Consider the following 19099-nt stretch of genomic DNA (forward strand, 5'->3'; position numbering starts at 1 on the left):
ATATAAATCATCAAACAACTTTAAAGATAATTCTCGGCGTAAGGACTTGCAGATGATTTAATTATTTAAAAATCTTGGTTGGTAATATAAATTGTAAATAAATAAATAAATAAATAAATAAATAAATAAATAAATAAATAGTAATGGACATTTTTTTTTACACAAATTGACTAAGCCCCACGGTAAGCTCAGGAAGGCTTGTGTTGTGGATACTCAGACGATAGATATAATATACAAATACTTAAATACACAGAAAACAACCATGACTCAGGAACAAATATCAGTGCTCATCACACAAATAAATGCCCTTACTGGCATAACACATAACATAATATTATAACATTAACTTTAATACCTACGTTAAACTTTAAATATTATGACTTTGCAAAGCATTTTCTGGTATTGATACTTAGGTATGTAGTAGATGTTTAAAGTGAAAAATATTCTAAATAACATTTCGGTCAAGTAACTCGACCGACAGTAAGACAAACGCAGCATAATACTATTAGGGCTGTCAACAAAAGCGGTAATCCCCACTTTGTCATTCCGTTCGTCCGCGGCGATAATTGGATCAACTGTACGCAAGATGGCGCGGCCAGATGATTTAAGGAGCCTGTTTTTGTGAAGATGTGCCTGATTTTTTCTAAGGCAACATATTTTTTATAAGTTTTGTTCAAATTTTTCTTTCTAAAGCCCTATTTAGACGGATCAAGAACTTGCATGCGATTTTTACATTGCGGTATTTGGTAGATCGACTAAATTCATTGTAGTCTATATTTTGGCAATATCTAATATTGATAAAAATAGGCCAAATATGATCACATGATTTCTGGACGACCCCAATATAAATACAATAAATTTAATACATGTAGCTATAAACTAGATGTGTAATTAGTTAAGTACTAGATGTAAACATTTCATTTAAACGGTGCAAAAAGGGCCTCAGAACTCTGCATTCCGCATATACTTTTAAAGCCTTATAAAGAAGCTTCAGAGAGCTTGAAACGAAAAGTTGTTAATAGACCGACTGAAAGGGTGTAATGATAATTAACGTTAAAAGCTCAGTGTAATCGCATTATGGAAGGTTACTTGTGGAGTTACGACATGAGAACGAGACGTAGGGAGTTCTTTGGTAAAGTAAATGGGTTAGAAATATGACATTTACATTCCCGTATTAATTTAATCTTATCTTGGAAGTACAGCTACTTGTACAAGTTCAAATTGAGGTTTGAATTCATATGTCTAGAAATGAAGAAAGTTCCAAAGTCAAAAAACACAACAATAGCCTTAAGATTTGGAACCCTGTTTATTTCTCGAAATTAAACTTTCGTGAGACATATTTTAAACGATTTAGACGACAACGGTTTCACTCACTTAGATTTTTAGTCGCTATTGGCGACATGTTTCGGGCTTATCGGGCCCTGTTTATTTCTATTAAAGTTTAAAATTTTAATTGAATTTGCCCTTTGAGAAATACGGTACCGAACTTGTAAGCCTGAGTAGCCTAAACGATTGCTTAAAAATATTCATGTATTTATATATGTACATTTAAGTAGCTTCTCCGCGAAATTTAAATTATCTCATATCCTTCCCGGGGACTCAAACTACCTATATATATGTCGGCGGCAGATCGTAAAATCGGGCATATCGAGATATTCCTAGGCATATCATGAAACGCCGCCATTTCATGATCTGACTAAGATTAACCCAGTCGTATCACGATCTGCCTTATAAAAGAGGCGGCAGATCGGTCAGACCAATGTATTCGTTGATATTCCTAGCTTCATACTGGGCGCATCGTAAAATAATTGATGAGATATTCCTAGGCATATCATGAAACGCCGCCATTTCATGATCTGACTAAAATTAACTCAGGCATATCACGATCTGTCTTATAAAAGATTCGGCAGATCGATGGGAGCAATGTATTCGTCGAATTCCTAGCTTCATTCATACCGATCGCATCGTAAAATAATTGCATTTTTTGTCACTGGTGGCGCTGCATTCTATATGGCGCTACGTCCGAGGCCCAGTGTTGCCAGATCGTACCTTTTAATACAAGTTTACGTTCCTTTTGAGCCTTGAGGTTTGCTCGATATGGCTGGTGGTCGCTAGGTAGATCATGAAATGCCGGCGTTTCATGATCTGCCTAGGAATATCACCCATTGAGGTTTGCACGATATGGCTGATGGTCGCGCTAGGCAGATCATGAAATGCCGGCGTTTCATGATCTGCCTAGGAATATCACCCCTTGAGGTTTGCACGATATGGCTGGTTGTCGCTAGGCAGATCATGAAATGCCGGCGTTTCATGATCTGCCTAGGAATATCACCCCTTGAGGTTTGCACGATATGGCTGGTCGTCGCTAGGCAGATCATGAAATGCCGGCGTTTCATGATCTGCCTAGGAATATCGCCCATTGAGGTTTGCACGATATGGCTGGTGGTCGCGCTAGGCAGATCATGAAATGCCGGCGTTTCATGATCTGCCTAGGAATATCACCCCTTGAGGTTTGCACCATATGGCTGGTCGTCGCTAGGCAGATCATGAAATGCCGGCGTTTCATGATCTGCCTAGGAATATCACCCCTTGAGTTTGCACGATATGGCTGATGGTCGCGCTAGGCAGATCATGAAATGCCGGCGTTTCATGATATGCCTAGGAATATCACACCCTACTACATATTTGATATGCCTAAACGTCGCTAGGCAAATCGTCAAACGTTGATGTTTGAACGATATGGCTGGTAGTCGCTAGTCAGATCATGAAACGGCGGCGTTTCATGGTATGCCTAGGAATATCTCGATACGGCCGATTTTACGATCTGCCTCCGACATATATACCTTCAATCCTTTCATTTAAATCTGTTATTATTTATTATTTTATTTGTTAGCCTGTTGTGTCCCACTGCTGGGCAAAGGCCTCCCTCTCATTCTTCCACGCGTCTCTTTCTAGGGCAATATTAGGCCAATCTTCCCGAAAGACGTCAAGATCGTGCCGCCATCTCCTTCGAGGTCTGCCGTTACGCCGCACTATGTTCGGTGTCTACTCAGTAGTTTTCTTGGCCCACTTTAAATTTTAAACCACTGTTAGTCGGTTTAAACACTTTAAACGTGAAAAGGTAACAGACAGACAGATAGACAGAGCTACTTTCGCATTTGTGATATCATGAATCCCCTATTCATTTAATGTGTTACTACTAGATCCCTTTACTACCTCAGTACGAAACGGCTCGGCTGTTTTCCGCCAGGTAGAATTTTTCCTTATACCGTCCACTAAAACTTTAATCAACCCGGAAGTGAATGCGCGAATTAAGATTGCACGAGCCCACGGGAAATCAGGCTGATGCTCCACGTGTGTTTAAACATCCGGTTTTAAGGGCTATGCTAATGTTCCAACTTGCACGTGACTGGCCAGTTGCGCAAACCACACTTGACAGACTGACCAACGTCACTCAGCGGTTTACTATGAAACTTTACATACAGGCGTGGCTCACTCCGCGATTTCGTCGCGTCGCTACCTACGTGTACCTACAAGTACATGCGGCTAGGGTTTGCAATCCGGATCCGAAATGTATGAAATTATCCGGATCTGGATCCGGATCCGCGGATATTCCCATACATTTCGGATCCGTCTTGCAAACCCTACATGCGGCCCACACCAATTTTGGCGTCTAGCCATAGTAGTTGCCGCGCACCGCTAAGAAACGGACGCCTGCTCGCGCTTGCGCCACCTAGCGGTCATATCTGTCGTAATAGACGCGTTTTGTTAGAGAGTGAATCTTCTGTACCTATTATTACTCTTATTTTTTCTGTGATACAATTTAATTTTGCGACAGCTTTACCGTTGACAGGCGGTTTGGTGCAACCCACACTAAGGGCCACTTGTAACATCCCACTAACCCTTAAACCGTTAACCCAGTGTCAAATTCTACTGGTAACCATGGAAACTCCCGGTGTAACCGGTTAACTACGGGTTAGTGGCATGATGCAAGTGGCGTAAACCGACCGCAATAGGGTAGTTGACTGATTAGTAGTGTCCGACCGAAACATGTTTTTTTGCCGAAACCGAAACCGAATTTTCGGCTTTGGCTCTAGTTTCGGCCGAAACCGAAACAGAAACTTTTGAAGACTTGTTAAAATCGTTGAAAAAATTTCATAAAACCGCTTTTAAACTCATATTAAGGGGCTGTCAACACCCAATGTCCTTGAAATTGATGTTACTTAAGGGGTTCCGCCACGCCAATGACCTTCGATCTGAATCCCTTAGTTTTCTTATGTTTTTTGTAGCTTATCAAGTTATCATATTAACAGCAACGGCTTTAAGCAATATAGTATTCCATATTTACTTCAAAGTTCATTGTCTTCGAGATATTTGGCATCAAAGTTGAACAATTTAAGGCCAAAAACTGGTTTTCTGGCCATAACTTTTGTGTTAATTCGTTTAAAATAAAACCCTAGACCGTTTTACGACACGTCAAAGACGAACCCAAATATGTAAGTAGATTTCGTATAAGTAATATCCTTCACAGCAATCTAGATACGAAAAAAGTGTTCTTTTAGACAATGTTTAAAAAAATCATAAAATAGTATCAATTTCTTTCAAAATCCGGTAGACAATAATGGAGATAAAGATTGAAGAACCGATAGCCGTTTGTCTTATAAAAATCTATCTGTAGTGCAAAAGTAGGAGATAGGATTCAAAACTTGTCAAAAATCGATAAAAACCGCAGGTAGCCCCTTTTAACAAAAGCTATTTGATTTAGTAAAGCAAAAAATATATTTATACCTATGTTAATAAATATTTATTATATTTTAAGACCGTTGCCGCACTCGATACATGATTGAACGACATCGGCTCGATGCTCGATAGAAAATAATTGCAAAGTTTGGTCTTAAAATCACCATTAAACGGTTCTAAGTTCTAATGTCTTTATTTCTTGGCTTATGTGTCTGAAATTAAAATCAGTTTGTCAAAACATTTACTTACTTATACCTTATACCTAAACCGCTAACGAGTAATATTACACAAATAATCCACATTTATTTTTATTTCAATAGTTTTCTTATTATTCCCTTGAGCACTGGTGGCCTGGCCTAGCGGTGAGTAAGAGCGTGCGACTTTCAATCCAAAGGTCGCAGGTACAAACACTACAGACCCCGGCTCATACCAATGAGTTTTTCGGAACTTTGGTAAATATCAACCAACGTGGGTATTGTGGGTCTTTGTCACATAGTTCAGTTTCATAGAACGAAGTACCATTGCGTATGTTTCGGCCCGGCCGAAAGGTTCGGCCGTTTTTTGGCCGAAACCGAAACTACGGCCGAAACATGATTTTTTGGCCGAAACTGGCCGAAACCGAAACCGAACCTTCGGTCGGACACTACTGATTAGTCAAATCAGTTTCTTTTTAGGGTTCCGTAGCCAAATGGCAAAAAACGGAACCCTTATGGATTCGTCATGTCTGTCTGTCTGTCCGTCCGTATATCACAGCCACTTTTTTCCGAAACTATAAGAACTATACAGTTGAAACTTGGTAAGTAGATGTATTCTGTAAACCGCATTAAGATTTCCACACAATAAATTTTGGGGGTTCCCCATACTTAGAACTGAAACTCATTTTTTTTTATCAAACCCATACGTGTGGGGTATCTATGGATAGGTCTTCAAAAATGATATTGAGGTTTCTAATATCATTTTTTTCTAAACTGAATAGTTTGCGAGAGAGACACTTCCAAAGTGGTAAAATGTGTCCCCCCCCCCCCCCCTGTAACTTCTAAAATAAGAGAATGATAAAACAAAAACAAATATATGATGTACATTACCATGCAAACTTCCATCGAAAATTGGTTTGAACGAGATCTAGTAAGTAGTTTTTTTTAATACGTCATAAATCCCCTAAATACGGAACCCTTCATGGGCGAGTCCGACTCGCACTTGGCCGCTTTTTCGAACTGTCTATACTCTATGGAATCTTCTTATATGAAAAACAGAACAATGACGGTTATATTTTAGAAATTTTAAACACCATTATACTAATAAGAAACATACTACACAAAAAAATACACTGTCAAATCTCATTTAAAACAAAAAAAGAAAGTGGCCAAAGAATTCCCCGAAGTGCAAATAATTTATGCCTAACTTTCCCGCGAACTAAAAACGTTGGTAATAAAAATATAACATACCAAGGTGCACAGATGTACAACGACCTTCCCAAAAATATTAAAGACGCGCCAAGTTTTTCAATATTCAAGAATAAATAAAAATCCCATATACTCTCTGAAATCCCGGTTATCTAAATACGGCCCTGGCCAACACAACATCTTACCGCGAGCCTAGAAACCGGCCGGTCGTCCGGTGCCAATGCGAATAATATTAATAATGTTTAGTGTACTCCTACCTTCTCTCTGCTAATTTATAAAAAAAAAGAGTAATAGGAAAAACAAAAATTATAAATGTATATTTGGGTCATGTTTTTATTGTCTGTTAGTAAATAAGTAAATAAATAAATAATATGAATATACATATGTACTTAACAAACTCTCACTTAGTACTTATAAGTTCTAGTTACTTCGTTTTGATATACCTATTGTTTTTTACTGCTACACCTATGTTTATGTAGTTATGTAGACGCTCACAAATCGTCATAACTTCTACTTGTTTACATTGTAAACTACCTACTCATTAAGTGAAATGTAACGTTTCTTTTGAGTAAATAAATGTCTTTAACCAGAAATTGTGTATGAATATAACTGCGATATAGGTCTTTATAATATTTTTTCTACTTCCGTACTTTTATTTGTCATTTAAAGGGTCGTGCACACACCTTTAAACCCTCTTATACAGTTGTCAAGACAAGTCTTTAGTCTGTTCCCCAAAAAAGTATTTGTGCATACACGCAGTATCTTTTTGGCACTTTTACGATACTTCGTGTAATCAGTTAATCACCACGTAAAAAATATTATTGTATGAAATACATTGTTGCCAACCTAATTTTAATTGTCATCTCTGACAAATAAGTGAACCATAGACATGTTTTTTTATTTCATTCATTCTTTTCCCGCCCGTACCCTCCACTCTTTGCTGCTTCTTGAATGAAAAATATTTGTAGAATTTACAATTTTATTTCAAAGTGCTTGGTCGTAGAAAAAGTATTGTATGCAACGTTGTTCAACTAAGTCAATAAATACTCGTGTTCGCCTCAAATTGTTACTCACGCCACTCGCCTTTTTTGACCTCTCTTAAACAACGGTTGCATAAAATACTATTCTGGTGCTTTATTTCGGGCATAGTGTGAAATAATTTACATATTTTAATACAGGCAACATCCCTATATTGTGTTGTGGTCGGTTTACATTACATATATGTATTGTAAGCAGCTCATGTTTATGAACAGCAACACCTTCTAATCCTACATCAAGAAAACGAGAGCTTAAATCAAACGCACTTTGTGTTTACTTCAGTTCGACAGTAATATTAAATGATGAAAGTTATATCATAGTATAGGCTACTAACCCCATTCAACCTGCCATCTGACATCAAAAATTAAATAACTATATTCCATTAATACAGAACCGAACTAGTATAACTGCGCACACATAACATAACACATAGTTGTTACAGATTATAAAGTTACTCTTACACTGGCTAACTTTAATAGAAAGCCTGCGCTCTGTAAGCTCTGAATACACATGCCCCGCTTCATAACAAGGCTATTCGAATATAGACTTTATTACTTCATTAGCAAGGTATATAGGTTAAGGTATAAATTATGACATAAAGTGAAATTCCCAGAGAGATTATGTAAATGGTGTGTACTGCGAATCTTTGTTATGTATATTAATAAGTGATGTGGAGGCGAGTCGGCTGAAGCTATGCGTACTATTGCGTACTCGTATCGAGCGTCTGTAAGTGACGTAATATTATACATAAATTCGCCGTATTAAAATGTAGTTCAATACTCTTACTAGGGAACTTACCCACGTCGTTTGTATTCATGCGTACTGTATGCCACAGTTGGCTCGCAGGACATACATATAGGTTACGTAAATAAGTATGTAGTAGTGAGATTCAAGTGAATGTTTATGCAGTCGTATATTCAGGTAAAAGCTTTTAGAAACTACATTATGTTTCCGCCGTATTATATTACGCGTACTAAATGGAGTAATCTAGTTAAAATTAAATGCAAAGTCTTAAAATGGTCAGTAATTCTTTTCTCCATCCATTACTATTTCATACAATACAAGATTTTAAATGCTATGTCGTCACGCACTATTCGACAAAACGTACATCGTACATATGAACTACTAATTTTGACTAGTACTTAATCACCGCCCGCCCCATCTCGAGCATTAATTGAAGAACGTGTACATATATTTGCAGTTCTCGGGGTATATTGCATTTACGTGTTCTTAATACTAAATTGATATAACTTTGATTGAAACGGTGTAATTACGCTGGGGTATCGCGTATCCATATGTATGAGAACTATATATTAGGGATTGCAGAACCGGTACTGTTTAAAAGAACCGGGATTTTCGGTACCGGGCAAAAATGGAACCGGGATTTCCCGGTATTTTCGGTACTTTCGGGACTGCCTTCAAAAATCAGTTTTCACATCAATTTTCAGTAAAAAAAAAAGCAAAACGACCACGAATCTTTCTTAAAACAATAAAAAAGTAGCACAGTGAAGGTACACACTTCTTTTATACCATAATATGTGTCTTTAAGTCGCACAATCATTAGTATAATTTTTTTTTCCTAAACTACATGATATTTTTACTATCTTTGTTGATTGGCAAAAACTGAATTGTGGCTCAGTTATATCTTCATTTTTTTTTTAAATATGTAAGACGTTTTGTGAAAAAGGATAAAAAAAATGATAATTTTCGCATGCGGTCAAAATGGGCTATGGACCTTCGAACATACTATAATAACAGAACTATCAATACGACAAATCAAGAAATTATTCAGTCAGAATTATTAATTCATTTAAAATATCATTATCATATGTGAGTTTCTTATACCGTATTTGAATTAAAAGTAGTATTTTATTAATTACAAAATTGTCTCTATTTTTGCTTCTAGTTAGTATACAAATATGAAATAACTAATTGTTCGTATAAAATTATTTATCGTACAAACATTTATGCCCTTAAAGTATCAAATTACGCAATTTTATATTGTCGGCATTGTCAAACCCATTGACTTTTTTTTTTAATTTATTTTAATAGTGGTCAGCCGTAAAAGTATTACCAGCAGCCTTAGATTGATAAAATATATTTATTTTCTTTATAAAACATTATATTTCATGCTAAGTAACAAATATTGCAAGTAGCAAATATTGCAGTCAAATATTGTACCGGAAATTTTAGTCCCGAAAATCCCGGGAGTACCGGGAATTTAATTTTGAAATCCCGGTTCTTTGCTTGGCTCTAAATCCCGGGAATTCCCGGTACTTTCGGTACCGGTATTTCCCGGGAGCAAACCCTACTATATATTACTGTTAAGAGCCAACAGGAGTGGTCATTTCTCCATACAAACGTACTCGACTGTTTCCTCCGTGGGTTTTGAAGCTAGAGCAATGATTTTTTCAACACAGATTAATATTGTCAATATCTGTGTCGGACCGTTTTGCTTTTTTTGATATTTTTGTTTTTTAAGGCGCTAAAGCCCTTCAAAAATTGCCAAAATGGCCTAATTGGCTATGCCGCAATGAGAGGCGTGGTATTCAAAACTGATATCAATTAGCCAAAAAAGCAAAACGGTCCGTCGAAGATAATTTCATTACCATTTAGATCTCAAAATTTCGACACATTTGGTTAAGTTTTGGGGGAGGAAACAGTCGAGTACGAAACCTCGTTTTTTGAGATTATTATGCAGGGTTTTTCGCCTTGTCCTTATCGCACTAGTTTTAGGAGCCGCTTCCATTAGCGAGACGGGTATGTTTACCTAAAATATTTAAATCTCAGCTCCCGTATCCTCTTAATTATAATTGGAGGCGTGTCGTCGAGAGCCATTAATTTCGCTTTGAAGTGTTACGTCCCTGCGTCGATAATGTTCGAAAAGCAAGTCTACTTCCAACATATTTTAACAGTAGAGAAATTGTCTCATGATATCCAAATATGCACTATCGCTGTGACGTGTACAGATATTTAAGCTACAGTTTGCTTCGATGTAACACGTGTGTAGTATAAGGACAGAAATGTCAATCTTAAATCCGACTGAACATCTAGCGATCTAGCGATTAGCGAAGGAGGAGTTAAGGGTGTCAAGTTTCGGCGGTTCCGCGGCCGGCTCCCTGACACTGCGGGGTTGCGTAATGGATCGCAATCATAATATGATTTTTTGTGTTTTGTTATAATTTTATACTATGCTAGTTTTAAGGTATTTATGTATATGCCTGAAATAAAGATTTCATTCATTAAATGTATCAACACACGCGACTATTCTAAACTTATAACTCCCATTCGACCGTCAAATTAAGCATCAAAGCTCCGTGTTCTTCTAAACTCCTTATTTACTACAATTTCTGTTTTTGTCATTTTCTAAGCACGCACTTGAACTTTAGTACAAAAAAAGATGAATGGAATAGTTCAGTCCCGATGAAAGTTGAAATCATTGAGCTGACAACGAACTACATTTGTTGTTGCAATTTGAACCTTTTATATTCTTCGGTAAAGTTGTAATTTGAACGATAATTAATTATTGTTATTCGGCAATGTGTAAGAAGTTCCACATATGGACACATGTGGCCTTCTTTAAAATGACAGAACGGCTGGTGTGTGTCGGCACTGAAGTGATTACTTGAGACTTTAAGTTCTAATCCTCGAACTAGTTTTTTTTTAACTTTGACGTTCAAGTAGTTATGAATGAATTTGAAGTATTTCCAGTCACACTTAGCACTTGATTCAAGCGGCATAATGCAATTGACAGATTAATTAATAGTATTAATCTCTAAATATAATGAATTGATGAACATCATGCATTATTTTTGTCCATCAGTCAAGAGAAATTGTCTTATTTTAGGATAGAAATAATAAGTTAAAAAATCCAAGCTATTAATAACGATGATGAAGATGACTGGAATGTATTACGCCTTACAGATAGGTACGTTTAAATTTCCATGAAATATATTTGTAGTTGTTATAAGCTAGTTACAAGAATTTTTATCAGATTCATTAAGCTATTTGTTAATAAATCTGATAATAATTCTACCTAAACTAATTTAGAGAAACATGTTTATTTGTTTTATCTATTATTTGCTTCAGATTCGGTCGCTTTCCATATTTTAATGAAATGATGCAGTGTAACGACGAGTGTAGGTTTATTCTTGTATAATGTTCGTATAATATCTTAAAGATAGTTTATTATGCTATTACTTATTATTCAAATTCGTCAATTCAAAGACAAACTTGGTCTACTGTTGTCCGATAATCATCAGATAGTAGATACCAACTGACCAATACTTTCTTACCTACTCGTATTGAAGACAGGCCTTTGCTCAGCACTCTCAGCAGGGCGATAAAAGGGCAAAAAGCTAATATGAATTTAAAACGCATTTTAGGGGGTAAATCAGATCAATGGTTTAAAACAACCTTATATGTATTGTAAAAATACAACTTCAAATAAAAAATAACTCTTGATTAAAATGAAATGAAAGTATTCAGTAACACTGAAAGGCCAAAGCGCTAGTAAAATGCGGACACAATTAATTATAATAGTAAATTAAGCAATAATACCTTTTCCGAATGAATAAGTTAAATTAATATTACATCCGAACAGCCTGCGGTTATATCTGGCGTTCGGTTTTACTCTAAAATTATTCGTAAGTCCAAAAGTATAAATCATTAAACTGGAAATTAATTTTCAATACTGTTCGGTAGTTTAGCGGTTTCGATTTTAAATGAACTTTTTGGTTTACGAATTTATGGATTCTGATTTTTCATTGTTAATATAACAATACAATTATTATTTGAGCTCCGAATTAACGGAAGTAATCATGAAAGTTAATTATTTTGGTGCGTGCTAACAAAGAAATAAATGATAATATTGATAAAAGCGAGAACATATTTATTTTCATGTTAAATTTAATTTCATAGAGTCGGCGATTTGGTTTTAATGGATTTGTTAAATATCACAATATGTAAATTGATTTCAGTATTTCACTGTCTGACGTGATGTCACAGCAAAGCGCTACGAAGAGTTTTCGCTACGACGCGGGAAATTCTAGCTACGAGCTACGAAACGTATCACGTAGGTAACTTATAGTACTGAGGGCCTACCGCGAACCACGTTCGACGTGTTGCCTCTCTGTTGCACTTGTAAATTCGTACGTAAGTGTGACAGGGAGGCAACACGTCGAACGTGGTTCGCGGTAGGCCCCCTGAACTCATTATCCCGTTTATAGTTTACTAGCGACCCGGCTTCGCCCCGATTAACAAATTATACATTTAAAACCTTCCTTTGAATCACTATCTATTAAAAAAAAACGCATCAATATCCGTTGCGTAGTTTTAAAGATCAAAGCATACATACAGACAGACAGACAGCGGGAAGCGACTTTATTTTATAGTATGTAGTGATTTTATTGTAAAGTACTTTTCTAGTCTGTAGACCGTAAAGGCAGTCATCCCTCATCCGCTCATCGCTACCGCGAGCAGGCGTGGCTCACTCCGCGATTTCGTCGCGTCGCTACAAGTACCTACAAGTAACATCCTACCTATAATGCGGCCCACACCAATTTTGGTGTCTATTCATAGTTAGTTGCCGCGCACCGCTATGGAACGGACGCCTGCTCGCGCTTGCGCCACCTAGCGGTCATATATGTCGTAATAGACGCGTTTTGTTAGAGAGTGAATCTTCTGTACCTAGTAGGTACTATTATTTATTCTGTGCCGCGAGTGTAAACGTAATGTTTGGTTGCAACTGTAGCTGCATTACTGTTGCTGCGCCGTTGTAGTCGCGGCTGTTTCCTTCAATTTCCTTGATGAACTTATCCTTAAGGCTGCCTTTCCACTGAGACGGAGATGAGAGGAGACGTGCGGTATCATCCAATAGCATTGGTTGATGACAACCGAGCGCTGAAGCTAAGTCTCCTCTCATCTCCACCTCAATGGAAAGGCAGCCTTAACGCCAGTTTTCACAAACGTTGGAATTTGTATGCTAACGCCATAATTGAATATACCTCTGCTGAAATCCGTATCAGAATTAATTATTAACTCCAAACTAAACCCAACAATGCCCCCGAAACTTTAAGCGCATAAAAACCTTGCCTACAAAACAACTTATTAAACCAAAAGCCAACATTAACAAGAATATAGAAGCGTAGACACGGCAAAGGTTTATTAAAAATTAATCCCCCGAGTTGTAAACTACATAACGCATTTACTCCCAAACTGTTGAAGTTTCATACGGATTATAATGAATTCAGAGCCGCGATGAATAATTTAATTTACCACACGGCGCCTCTGAAGTTATGGCTGTCTATAGGAGTTTTGAGTGTTTTTGAGTTTAGTTATGCAATGGCTGGGCTAAATCTTCCGCGCAGGGCGTTGAGTTGATGTTTTAACTATGTTAGGTTTCTAAACTTGTGCATGTCATGGCCTAGCCAAGTTGAGAAGATAATCGTACATCGACAAACATCAAGAAGAGTGGACACGGTTTACAGTTTTGTAATGACGATGATCCGGATAGGTGGGCTAATAATTATAGCCACCAAGTGGATGCCGATGAAGAAGCGTGGGCGGGACAGGCCCAGGCAGAGATGGCGGGACGACTTTGACGCCTTCCTCAACAAGAAAAGAACGATAAACTATTTAGGTACCTAAAAATGATAGTTTGTGTAGATACACCTTGTCATCTTAGAATTATCAAGTTTAGTATATTATCAAGCGGGATTCCATTTCAAAAGCGTTCAATCAAAACGTACAGCTTATTATAATACATCCTACACAAACCGTTAATTCATTAAAGCATTATGCCTCGACAATGATCTGAGGCCTATTCTAAATCGGCCCGTAAGATTTATAGCGACTGTTTGTAATAATAGGTTAGACTATACATAACATAACGTAAAACTACCCAAGTATAGTCCAAAATTAACTTGAGTTTAGGCTTGACTATTATTTGAATGAAGTAATTCTGATGAGGCATATTTTCATACAAAAGAGAAAAAACTCAGATATGTACTACAAAATAGTTATTTACAGTACATATGGGGCTACTTTTCCACACTAGTGCGTAAAATAGCACTTTAAAGTGCCATATGTACCTACTGTAAAACGTTGTTCGATACACGTGCGAATAGGAAATTCGCAACTCGTGTCGATTTAAAACACACCCTTCGGTCGTGTTTTAATTTATCGCCACTCGTTTCTAATTTCCTCTTTTTCGCACTTGTATCGAAAATAACTATGTATTTCGAAACGTGTATCGAACAACGTTTTACAGTACATATGGCACTTTAAAGTTTCGACATACGCACGAAAAGTGCTATTTTACGCCCCATATGTACTGGTAAAAGTACATTTTGATACTTAATTACGAAGTGACACTGTGGACCATAGTTGTAGTATCCGATTATATGGTTTTACGGTAACGATTCTAGGATGGCCGTTGCGAATAATAGTCTCTAGATATCAACATAGTTAACTGACCATGAACTTTAATGCAAGGATATAAGATTTACTATTGATCAGTCGCCGTTATTGTTATGTGGAGGTCAACGACATGTAGGTGAATAGGCGATAATTCCGACAAGTACGTACTAACGACAATCAGTTAGCGCGTGTTGTATACATATAGGTATTTGTGTTGAACCTGTTGGATCAATATGTTCCTGTGAGCTATTTAGGTAATTCGTGGAAATCTGTGTCATGAAATTGAGATTTATAGTAACTACTACAAAAATGGGGCATTATCTATGAAAAGGGACCTTATTGTCGATGGCGCTTACGCCGCACAGCGTCGCGCGGAATTGTATTTATATCGACGCATCGTTAATAATGGCGTAAGCGCCATCGACAATAAGGTCCCTTTTTATCGATAACGTCACAAATAATGATTAAATACAAGTTAAAATTAGGTCAGTAATTGACAAAGCTTATTTAAAAGATAGGCGGTCCGACCTAATATAATAAATATATCACCAGTAAATATGTAATCTAGTAACATAATAAATAATATGCCAAAGCCTGTTGCGGATTACATAATTTGTTAGTAGGTGACGAAGCCTGTAGCTGATTTGTATTAATGTCCTCTTGACGAAGAAAAAAAAAACAAAGAAGATAAATAAAAGTATTACCTAATTTTTTCCAGATTTTATTGCCGAATTTCAGAACTGGTATAATTATTGTAATTCAATCGAAAAGCATTAATTAAGCTAACACGAAAACTTCTGCCTGTTTCGCTCAGACAGGCACAATCGGTTGCGTCGTTCAAGGAGAAGTTAAAGAAGCTATAGTTATCTGATTTGGCTGATTAATTTGTCTATATTTCTATTGTATATTTGCTTTATATTTTTCTAATTCTTTCCAATTTTTAGTGTATTTTCCCCATTCCTTTTTGTGTAATATATGTATGTTTTTCCTATAAATTTTGTATGTATTTATACCCTTTAACTTTTTGGTACCTTGTTGTACATTTTGCTGCATTCGTCGCCCTCTTTTCACTTTCTCCTCTCATCTACTCAAAGGTTAACTGGAAGAGATCCCTCATAGGGATAAGTTCGCCTTTGTACTTCTCACTACTTGTATGTTAGTTTTAATATGTCTTTTTGTACAATAAAGAGTTAACTAACTTCATTATAAGAATTACAAATATTACAATAGCTCGAGAAATGGAGAATCCGTGTAAAACTTAATACAATGGATTAATTTGATGTTCAAACAATGATTTTCGCTTTTGTTGCCGAATCTGATGTTCGTCGGTATTTTCTTTTAGGGTTTCTTCGCTCACGAAAACTCCAATCATTGATATCTAGTAAAGACGTGAAGGGCTGTTTAGACGGCAACGGTTTCACTCACTTGCATTTTGAGTCGCTATTGGCGACATGTTTCGGGCCCTTCCTCAGGCTCGAGTGCTCGCGGCGGCTGCAATTTGTACAAAAAAAAAATCCACTGAGTGAAATCGTTGTCGTCTAAACAATTTAAAATATGTCTCACGAAAGTTTGACGTGAAGCTGAAGGGCGTTAAGCACGAAGAATTTTGTAAATTTTTCCTATTGAACATGTCCTGTTGGCATTTTGCAAACCTGCGGATCAACATGTTGCTTTTCACTGATAGCGCCCTATTACGCTCCCTATATCTATGTCCAATATGTCCATGTCATCATTTTGAGACGCAGTGACCCAATGCCCCAGGAACGGGTATCACACTTTAAACTCTCGCGTTTTGTACACAAATATAAGGCTTCGTCACACAGGCGCGTTTTCCGGGCGACGAGTGAGCGGGGCGCGCCAGTTTTACATATAAAACACTCACACCCCGCCCGGAAAACGCGCCTGTGTGACGAAGCCTTTAATTACACAAACGGGTCTACCGCCCACAACCCGCAGCAGCCAGCAGCGCGCGGGGTTCCGTGACAACAGCTGGTGCAACTCAGCTGAAACGTCAGAATTTAAGGTAAAAACAATGAAACTATATCGCGGAGATCCCGTTTGTGTAGTTAAATATGAGAAACTGGTATTCTATCTCGGGGGGATTCCTAAAGCTTGTCCAGTTAGGGTCGGTTGCACAAAATCGTCACTATTTAACGGCAGGTTTCCAAATAAATATAGTTTCCAATAAAATCTTAAGAGAAGAAAAGTTTAACACTCACGTTTCGATATCGTTTGTGCGATATCTAATGCATGGTTGGCGTTTAACGCGCCGCGACCGTCGGCGCCGCTGAGCGAAATCTGTAACAATAAGAAGACATATTTATTAGACAACTTCGATTGATAAATATAGGAACTAGAGTGTACCTGTACCCTCACTATTAGTTATACACGCCCTGAAACGCTAGCAACTGCGTCAACATAAACGCAGTGCTTCTTGCTTGAGGGAGATGCATTGTTAATTTACGCAGTCGCTAGCGAATATGTCAGTGTCAAACTCGTAGTATGGATATTGGACAGCATTCTTTACAACGTAAACTGCATGGACCCACTTTCTTTTTCGATATGCATAGAGCTGAATAAGTATGAATTTGAAATATAGGATCAAACCATAAATAAAAAAGCTATTCCAAAAATAATTGTCACAAATCTAAACGTAAAACGAATTATTAAACTTTACTATACTTAAGCACTGATCAGTGTATCCTTACATTCAACTTAAGCGTGCCAACATTAAGTTCATGTTTTGTTTTGAACAGACAAAATTTGACAGTAGTCTACAAAAGACCAAAAAAAAATAACCGTAGACAACGCATCTATTCTATTATTTCTATTTAACATACCAATGAGTAGTGCGTAGTAGTGAAAAGTGTTAGTTCGTGCCTACATTACACCCCTTTGTAGAAATCTTACCGATTGGAGTTGTAACTATATGTATAATCACTAACCGAAGTGTACATATACAATTATACAGGCTTTAAAATCTGCTTTAACGGCTACTACCGACAAAAACAGAAAAATAAGCGTTATGCTATTCAATAACAGAACACAGGACACGTCCGTTGGGACTATTACCAACCGTCTCGGCCTTGGGCCGTAAAAAACTCAGGTAGCAACCAACCGACGTGATCGGAGAAGGCTAAGTATTGTAATTGCCTACAGAGCGCATTTAAACCCAAAGGTCTTGAAAACCAGCGTAAATACGACCTCGACATTCATAACAACTATACGCGACCGAAAAGCGCATATACACTGGTACTGTTGAGCTCTCGACTCGTTTGCGCTCTGGAATAACGGCTAAGGATCGCTGTCTTTAAAACTAACAAAGTTAAGTTTACCGTCGAAAACGGCGACACTATCTAAGTGACACAAGAGGTCTGTATGTAGAAATGGTAGTTCTCTATTTGAACAACGGTATAAATAAGTTTGTTGAATCTTTATTGGATTCTTGACTCGATACAGCATTAGGAGAAAAAGTCGTGGTATTTAGGTTATTGTTAGGTTAGGTTAGGTAATGTTAGCATTGTTTATGTATGTTTACGTTCATGCCCTGAAAATGCATCGTGCCTGGCAGACTAGACTTCAATCGTGATATTTTATTACAATTTATTTTATAACAGATACAGATGTAGTGCATAATTGTTTTCCTTCGTATTTTCTCGGAAACGTTAGTATTTGTCATGCTACTTCTACTTACTTACTATTTGTCATGGTATTTTATGAACCGAGACTGACTAAAATAGCAAGACACGTTCGTACGTTTCCGTGAAAATATGATGGATAAAATTTGCACTACATCTGTACATAGGCGTAGTAGCTTATTTAAGTAAGCTATCCCAGTAAGAATCGCCAGGACACCTTCATAATTTTTCCATGGACAACTATAAAAAAAAAGCGGCCAAGTGCGAGTCGGACTCGCCCATGAAGGGTTCCGTATTTAGGCGATTTATGACGTATAAAAAAAAAACTACTTACTAGATCTCGTTCAAACCAATTTTCGGTGGAAGTTTACATGGTAATGTACATCATATATTTTTTTTAGTTTTATCATTCTCTTATTTTAGAAGTTACAGGGGGGGACACACACATTTTACCACTTTGGAAGTGTCTCTCGCGCAAACTATTCAGTTTAGAAAAAAATGATATTAGAAACCTCAATATCATTTTTAAAGACCTATCCATAGATACCCCACACGTATGGGTATGATGAAAAAAAAATTTTTGAGTTTCAGTTCGAAGTATGGGGAACCCCAAAAATTTATTGTTTTTTTTTCTATTTTTGTGTGAAAATCTTAATGCGGTTCACAGAATACATCTACTTACCAAGTTTCAACAGTATAGTTCTTATAGTTTCGGAGAAAAGTGGCTGTGACATACGGACGGACAGACAGACGGACAGACAGACAGACAGACAGACAGACAGACATGACGAATCTATAAGGGTTCCGTTTTTTGCCATTTGGCTACGGAACCCTAAAAACGTTAGTTTTGCGAAGGTTACA

The 19099-nt window shown here is 37.1% G+C and overlaps 1 protein-coding gene across 4 annotated transcripts in view; it reads right to left on the bottom strand.

Moving 5' to 3' along the window:
- Positions 1–19099, bottom strand: part of LOC134654559 (brain tumor protein) — a 532623-nt gene that overhangs the window by 162169 nt on the left and 351355 nt on the right. For 3 of the 4 annotated variants that reach the window (XM_063510019.1, XM_063510014.1, XM_063510016.1), the window contains one exon: positions 16820–16898. Coding sequence is in view for 1 of the 4 variants with exons in the window: in XM_063510014.1 (XP_063366084.1) it covers positions 16820–16898 (79 nt within the window). In the remaining 3 variants the exon portion in view is untranslated. Of the gene's footprint in view, positions 1–16819; positions 16901–19099 lie in introns of all 4 variants that reach the window. The other variant, XM_063510017.1, reaches the window with a different exon arrangement.

This window comes from Cydia amplana, chromosome 15 (assembly GCF_948474715.1).
Source record: "Cydia amplana chromosome 15, ilCydAmpl1.1, whole genome shotgun sequence".
NCBI lineage: Eukaryota > Metazoa > Arthropoda > Insecta > Lepidoptera > Tortricidae > Cydia > Cydia amplana.